Here is a 7,681-nt window from a genome sequence, read left to right as displayed (position 1 = left end):
TGGATCGTTTTCAAACTGGAACAGTCAGAATTCCCCTGGTTTTACCCACATCTCACCACTCTTCCAACCAAGCAAAGGGAATCCACTTATTTATGTCCAGTTTTAACTGGACGAGAGACCAGAGTACATCCCAAAATGTCTGCTGGATTAAGGGAATACACTGCTAAGGAAAAGGCCCCTCAGAACTCTCACCTTTGCTGCTGAGGAAGCTGGAGCCCAGTTACCCCTGAGCAGTTCTACAGAACAAAAGCAGCAGGAATAAGAACTCCCAGCACTTCAGGCCTGGAAAATTAAATCCACATTAAACATCCTCTAGTAGCCCGTGCCCTGGGGGACTGATCCTGAATCCCACATTTAATCCAAGACACTCTGCCCTGAGATGCTGAGCTGGGGTTTGGATATGAGATAAAATATTCAAGCCCCTGGAATTTCCAGGCTGGGCTGCAGAACAGTTTAAAGGCAGAGATAAAGTTTCTGCATTGCAGACATTTTTCTTCTTATTAAATACATCGTGTAGTTGGTCACTGATGGGACGAGACTTCCTATAAAAGGAGGGTTGAGCAGGAGGACTGGAAGTGTCCTTGACAAAGCTGCACAGAAAAGCTGTAGCAACAAAACTGAGACTAAACCCCCAGTCCACTGCTCTGGTCCAGCTGTTATTCCCAGAATAAGGAAGTTTGGATTAATGGGAAATCACACAACTGAAGCAGAGAGGGGTTCAAGCCCCAAAGCTCTTCGCTCTCTCCCTGTCCCACTGCAGCTCTCCTGGAATTTGGGAGCTTTCCAGCAGCACAAGCAACAAACCACAATCAGCTTTTGAGGAGTCTTTTTTATTAAGATAAATCCAGCAAAATTCCTAACAGTGGGTACATACAACCAACCTGCCCTTTTTGAAAAGAAATGTTTGTATTTCATTTAAAAACAGGATTACACTTTTATTTATTTATTTTTCTTTTTTTTTTTTTTTTTCAAAACTGACAAAATAAAATTACATTTGGGAAACAACAGATTTCCAGCTCTTTTTTTTTTTTCATGAAAATAGCTCACCTTCTTTATAAAAGCAACCCACAGAACCACTGGAATGTTTCACACAGTTATTTGTTTTGAGACCTCCCCACTTTAAGAAACCATACAACACATACAAGGGAAAAATTAAAATCTGAAGTCTGTAAGCATGACTTACACAAAAAGGGACACACTGACAGAAGTCAAAAGCTACCACCACTTATTCTTTCCATGTACCATACAAACTATTACAATCACAAAATTTAAAAACAATGACTTTTTTTTTTTTGTTTTGTTTTTGTTTTGTTTGTTAGGGATTTAATTCCCAAGTAACCGAGATGAAGATGTTCCATAATTAAATTCATGCTAAAAAAACCTGCATTTATAAAATAGTTGATAAAAATATTCCTCTCTGTTAACAATACAGCATGGAGGTACGGAGACCAAATGATGGAGATATAGGGCAGGGTTAACATTACTCGGACTTGGCTTCCTTATCATCAGATGCTTCAGCAGCTGGTGCCTATAAAAGTGTTTGGGAAGAATAGAAATATTATTGGAAATGCTAATTGGATTCCAATCTAACAAGCATCAAAGAGAGAGAGCAGTTTTGTTAGCAGAAACATGGACACTTTGTGTGGATAGGCAGGAAGGCACAGAAAGTACGGACACAGCAACAAGGCTGATAATTGTAAAAATTCAAACAACTGGAGGTAATTTTGGAATAAGTGCCTACAGAGAGGCAGAAGTTGGGAAATTATTTTAGCTTAGGACCAATGATAAGCCAGGGGAAGTTCAAGCCCTCATTGTACAAGGAAGTGTCAAGAGTTACACATCAGCCTGTGGTACTGGTCTGTTGTCCAGGCTTTGGGGAATCAGTTCCCACCTGTTCTCTACAAAAACGTGCTTTTACTATTGAAGGTAACACATCAAACCTGCAAAGCTCCTCTCAAAGACCCTCTGAGGCACATCAGCCACGTATTGCTCTAGCACAGCAGCTCCTGATCTCATTTTAGAAATGAAAGAATAAACAACTGGTTGACTGATGGTGACACTGAACCCGTGAGGAGAGACCAGTGTCAGTCACAGAACACAAGGGCAAAGAGAGCCCTTGGAAAACTCTGTGTTCCTACTGTCAGCAAGGGATCTGCTGGGAAAATCCTACCAGGATGGAGCCTGCAGCTGGTCCCAGCAAGAGGCAGCTCTGAGGCAGGAGCTGCCACAGCAAGGACCTGTGAGAAGAGGCTGCAGATGAAGAGACAGGACCGAGCTGACTCTGCAGATCTCTTGAATTGTTCTGAGGGAAAGGATTGTTTGAAGGAATTGTGTAAAACTGAAAACCAGATTTCTGGCCCAGCACCAGCCCGTGCTGAGCAGCAGAGGGAAGCCAGCAGCCCAGAGAGGCTGTGCAGAGTCAGCTCAGGGCTGGAGAGCTCTCCCTGAGCTCCATTGTTCCCAAACACTCTCAGTGCCTGAGCCAGCCCTGGAGGGACCCGGCACAGCACAGCCCACCTGTGGAAGGGCTCCAGCACAGGGCAGGAAGGAGCTGGAAGGACAATGCTGTTCCTCCAGGCTCTCCCAGTGCAGATCCCCAGCTGGGCTGTCCTTCCAGGGTGGCAGTGAGACCCCCCACCCCGTGAGGAGCCGAGGGGAGCTCCTGCAGCTGGACTCCCAGCACACCAGGCTGAATTCCCATGGTTAGTGCAGCTAAAGTACCTCGTTAGTTTTGGTATCTCCGTTTTCAGAGTGGTTTTCTTCTTTAGCATCCTCCTGTTTAGTTTCCTCTTTGCCTTTGGCTCCTTTCTTCCCTTTTGTTGCTGCCTTTTTGTCCTCCTTTTTATCATTTGCTGCTTTTTCTTTCTGTTAAGAAAACAGACCCACGGTATATTAAATCCTTATTTCCCACCTTGTACATCTGCATGTTTATAAACTCCCAAGCCCTCCACACAACCCCCTTCCACACCCCAAACTTCCCATTGACAAAGATGAGATCAAAGTTTTGAAGGAGTGTTTTCCTTCTATGCTCTCCTGAACATGCTACTGGGAAGTGCAAAATAAAAAAGCAGCCATGGCTGGGGTTAAAAGAATTCCTATTTTAAATAGGCATTCAATTAAATTAGCTAAAAAATGTTGAACTGGCCTTTATTTGTACCCTGCTGCTGAAAGGCAGACACAGAACAAAACCAACATGTACAGCTAGTGGAAATACCAGAATCCTTCAGATGTGCTGTTAATGCCTATTTAGAAAACTGTAAAACTGTAACAAAGCTGTAGTCCAAGGACTTTCCCTCTTCCCTGCCAAAAATATTCCTTATTATAATAAACCATATGTGTGACAGAAAAACTGGGGGCTCAACAGCATCACTCTGATAACAACGAGAGCTTTGCATTTATTATTTAAGTGCAGTTTCTTATAGGTGGATCAGGCTAAATCAAAACAAACACCAAAACTTGATGCTTCTGTAGTAATAATTTTCCACAGGCAAGGTCAGATCCCGACCCAAATAAATGTCTCTCATTAGTTTCACTTCCAAGGATCTGCCTCTTGCTGCCAGTAAGTAACTGAACTAGCTCAGCTCCTGCTTGATTAACCTACTTCCAACAAAGGAACCATGAAACCTGCACAATCTATTCACAGGGAAGTGAAGAAAACCAGAAAATTACTGAAATATACACATATACTCAAAAGATTTGTCTCAGCCACTAGAAGTTACTAAAAGGTTACAAAAAGTTTACTTTATTATTCCAACCCCTCGCTGATTAGTGCACAAAACTAATTCACCTTAAAAACGAGCTGCTGGTTAAGGGCAAACTCATGAAATAAAGGGTGAAGGCACCTGATCCTTCAATGACACTGATGATTAAAAATTCACCAAAATTAACAGCAAATCCTACAATGGTGCAGAACATTTAAGACAGTGAGTCAGCAGCACTCAAATGGGTGAAGGTCTCTTTCCTCTCTAACTTCCCACATTCCAGTCTCAGGGATTTCAGCCCACCTGGGAAACTCTACTACAATGTGGTGTCAGGAACTCCCTGTACTGGGAACACCCAAGTGTTCTGGTGCTGTTTGGCAGCAAGATTTAGAATTACAGTTCTACTATGGCAGTGGTTACCTTTTCCTTCACCCCATTAAAAAGAGACAACAAAGTATTTACAGAGCTAAAATTAATTCCCTGTAGCCTCCCCCCTGTGCTGGTAAAGCCCCTCCTCAGAAAGCATTTGAGGAGAATCCAGGGAAACTGGGTTCCATGGCTGGAGAGAAAGTGTCTCCCAGGACACAGCATTGTATCCATGTTCCTCAATAATTCTGCTATAGAGATGGCAACAACAATTCTGTACTAAGGTCACGTGTTTTAAAAGTGAGAAAACTCCTTTCCCAGCTCTGGTTTTCCAAGTTTAACAGGTGAAATCTGTTCTGACACACACAAAGCCATTCCAAGAACCTGAAGGTTGACAAGCATCTGGGGGAGATGGGAATTAAAAATGCCTCCACAGTCCCGTTTTTCAGAGGTATTGGTGTAGTATGAGGAGCTGTAGAGAGCCAAAAATGCAGCTCTGGTATTCTGGCTTCAAACAGCACCTTAGGAGCAATAGGACCAATGCTTCCAAGTCAAGCTGGGGGCAATTCCCAAGGCATTGCTCCCAGGAGTTATCCCAAAGGGATACCACACTATACAGTTGTGCAGTGAGGGCCCAAACCAGGCTCTGACAGCCCCTTACAGCCCTAAACTCCAGCATCCATATTCCTACAACTTTTCAAATCAGTTACAGCAGCTTCTGTGTTTAAACCCCAAATATTTCCATGAAGCAAACTTGAAAAAAGAAGCAAACACCAACCATGTGGACAATACACAACTGCCCTGCCCTGTGTGTGACCCTGAGCAGGGGCTGTCACAGCCCAGGCCAGCTCTGTGCTGGCAGAGCTATTCCTGGGGCACCAGCCACTAGAGGGGAGTGCAATCCAGAGTGTCCAGTGCTCCATCCACCCAGGAATGTGGAGCTGTGGAGTTCCCCATACTCTGGAATGGACCTAGAATTCCAGCTGCACCAGCAGGATGGAATGTGAACATCCTGCTCTGGGCAGCACTGAGGTTACAGAGCTGAGGGATCCCCAAAATGACACGTGGGGTCCTCCCTCTTCTCCATCTCTCCCTCACCTGGAAGTCTGCTGTGCCACAGGGAATTGCAAGGCATTTTAAATGGAAAAGGAAAGAGCTCCTGGTTCCCACTAACCCTCCCCTTCTGCAGCCAAAGCATCTCTCACTCCTGTGCTTTGCCCACCTCATCATCCAGAACCACAGGGAAAACGTGTGATGGGAACAGGTTAAAAAGAAATCACTAAAAACAGGTTAAAAACAATCACTAAAGTTTTGTTGCTGGGGTGTTTGTTTTTTTTTTTTTCTTTTTTTTGAGCTGCAAAATCCTAAATATTTACAGAAAAATCTAAAAAAAAAAAAAAAAGCACTGCAAACTGACTGCTGGGAAGGCTGTGACAGGAAAGGGGATGCAAAGAATCCCTCATGGATTGCAGAACTGTCCCCCTTGAAATTCAAACTGTTGCTCCAAAGCAAAAAGGAGCTATAAATAGGGGGTTTTTTTAACTATACTGTCAGACATGCCAATATTTTTGACATTTCCAAAAAACATCCAGCTTAAGGAAAGGGGTCTGCAGAGCTTTCAGTGATTAAAAAGTGATAAATTGATAACTAACTGCAGAGAGGGCCTTGGAATGGAAATATAGTAAGGAACTGTAATTAAAAGCATGATTTTCAATGCCTTCTCTAATTGAGTCTCTGATCTCTATTCCAAGCATCATTTTCCCAACAATGCACTATATGAAACTTCAGAATGGCCTTGCAAAGCTTCACCACAAGGGATTTAAAATCTGCTCAGTTTACCACATTCCTTGGCCAGGAATTGGATAAAATTCTATCTTTTAATTCACATAATTCCACCTTAAACCTTTAAAGATAATTATGAAAAAAAACCAAAGTGGTTAGCTGTGGTGTTTTTTTACCCCTATGAATGCCTTGAGAAGGAAAATATAACTCCAAGAGATCTCCAAGACTTACCTTAGGTGCTGCCTTTTTGGGCTTTGGCTCCGGTTTGGGAGGAGCAGGTTTCTGTACAAAACACACACAAGGAAACAGAGTCAGGTGAAAGCCAGAAATAAATATTTATACTTAAAATAAATATTTGTGTTTTAATGTTGGTAACTTTCGAAAACTATTTACCCAACAGTTGGCCCTGTAAAAACCAATGGGCAAATTATCAGGCTAAGGAGAGAGCAGGTAATTTATAGAGCCAGGAGCATCTGTATGAACAAATCCATCCTCAGATCAATATTCCTTGACTCTGGATACTCATGTGTCCAGACTGACTGTTCACTAACACAGATGTACCTCATGTGAGAAGCCTGTGATGTGTGAATACATGGAAACATGGAGTGGGAATTTTAAATACTGAATACTCAGTTCTGGTGGGAAAACCCCAACAGTTCGTCTTGAACTGCCCCCATCCCACGGGATGTGATATCAAAGGAATAAATAAGGATACTCACAGCGGATAGTCTGGCTGACCTTCTCTTTGGCTGTACAAAGAAAGATGTGTCACTAAAATTCAGAGAGCACATTAAGCACAGCTTTCTCAGAACTGCCACCCAAAATAACATGCTGTCGTGAAGCCTCACAGAAACCCCAGGTTTTATGAAAGTATGGGCATTATGGTGGTGGATTTGATGAGTCCCCATCCCTGGGAACGTCCAAGGCCAGCTTAGACGGGGCTTGGAGCAACGTGGGATAGTGGAAGGTGTCCCCTGGGGGGTGGAATGAGATGATGTTTAAGGTCCCTTTCAACCCAAACCATCCTGGGATCCCATGATCCCTGTGGGTCCAGCCCAGGATATTCTATGACTCCCTAGAAGTGCAGCTTTGCTCAGCTCAGCTTTTCCTCTGCTGCTGCCACTTCACCCCACTGAGGTGGGAAGGATAAAGTTTCTGTTCTTCCAGGAGCTGAAAAGGGACATAATCCCATTGGAAAGGGACATGTTCCTATTGGAAAGAGGAAGTGTTCCCATTGGAAAGGGACATGTTCCCATTGGAAGGGGAAATGTTCCCATTGGAAAGGGAAATGTTCCCATTGGAAAGGGACATGTTCCCATTGGAAAGGGACATGTTCCCATTGGAAAGAGAAATGTTCCCATTGGAAATGGATGTGTTCCTACAGGAAAACAACCTGTTCCCATTGGAAGGGGACATATTCCCAGTGGCCTCTGGCTTCTGCCACGTTCCCATTGGAACTGACTGTCCCTGGCTCCAGCCACATTCCCACTGGAACTGATGATCCCTGACCTCAGCCTTGTGGAGCTGCTGGACCCCCCAGCACCCACCTCAGGCGGGTCACCCATCACCTCAGGTGACAGAGACGGCCCTGAACACCCCAAAACCAGAGGCAAGGCCACTCCCTCGATCTGAACCGCCTTCCCCCTCACGAGCTGCGCGGGCTCCCTAATTTTTGTGGAGCCCTTTGAAGTGGCGACCACAATCAGCTCCTACCTCCTCCTTTACCTCGCCTTCAGCTGGAGCCTGCAAGGAAAACGACACGTGAGAGAAAGCAACATTCAACCCCCACCAGAGTCCTGAGGGGGTGTCACAATAACACCCCCCCTCCCCTC

The 7,681-nt window shown here is 44.3% G+C and overlaps 1 protein-coding gene across 1 annotated transcript in view; it reads right to left on the bottom strand.

Annotated features, from left to right (window-relative positions):
• Nucleotides 1–811: 811 nt before the first annotated feature.
• HMGN5 (high mobility group nucleosome binding domain 5) overlaps nucleotides 812–7,681 on the bottom strand; it is a 9,763-nt gene continuing 2,893 nt past the window's right edge. Inside the window, exons 2-6 of the mRNA XM_029965285.1 lie at nucleotides 7,563–7,678; nucleotides 6,569–6,598; nucleotides 6,081–6,131; nucleotides 2,722–2,865; nucleotides 812–1,528 (exon numbers count right to left, since the gene is read on the bottom strand). Coding sequence (XP_029821145.1) covers nucleotides 1,481–1,528; nucleotides 2,722–2,865; nucleotides 6,081–6,131; nucleotides 6,569–6,598; nucleotides 7,563–7,678 — 389 coding nt within the window. The 3' untranslated portion in view covers nucleotides 812–1,480. The remainder of the gene's footprint in view (nucleotides 1,529–2,721; nucleotides 2,866–6,080; nucleotides 6,132–6,568; nucleotides 6,599–7,562; nucleotides 7,679–7,681) is intronic.

This window comes from Manacus vitellinus, unplaced genomic scaffold (genome assembly GCF_001715985.3).
Source record: "Manacus vitellinus isolate BGI_N305 unplaced genomic scaffold, ASM171598v3 scaffold_95_pilon, whole genome shotgun sequence".
Lineage (NCBI taxonomy): Eukaryota > Metazoa > Chordata > Aves > Passeriformes > Pipridae > Manacus > Manacus vitellinus.
Note: the sequence above shows the minus strand (reverse complement) of the source record. Positions and strands in the feature narration are given on the sequence as shown.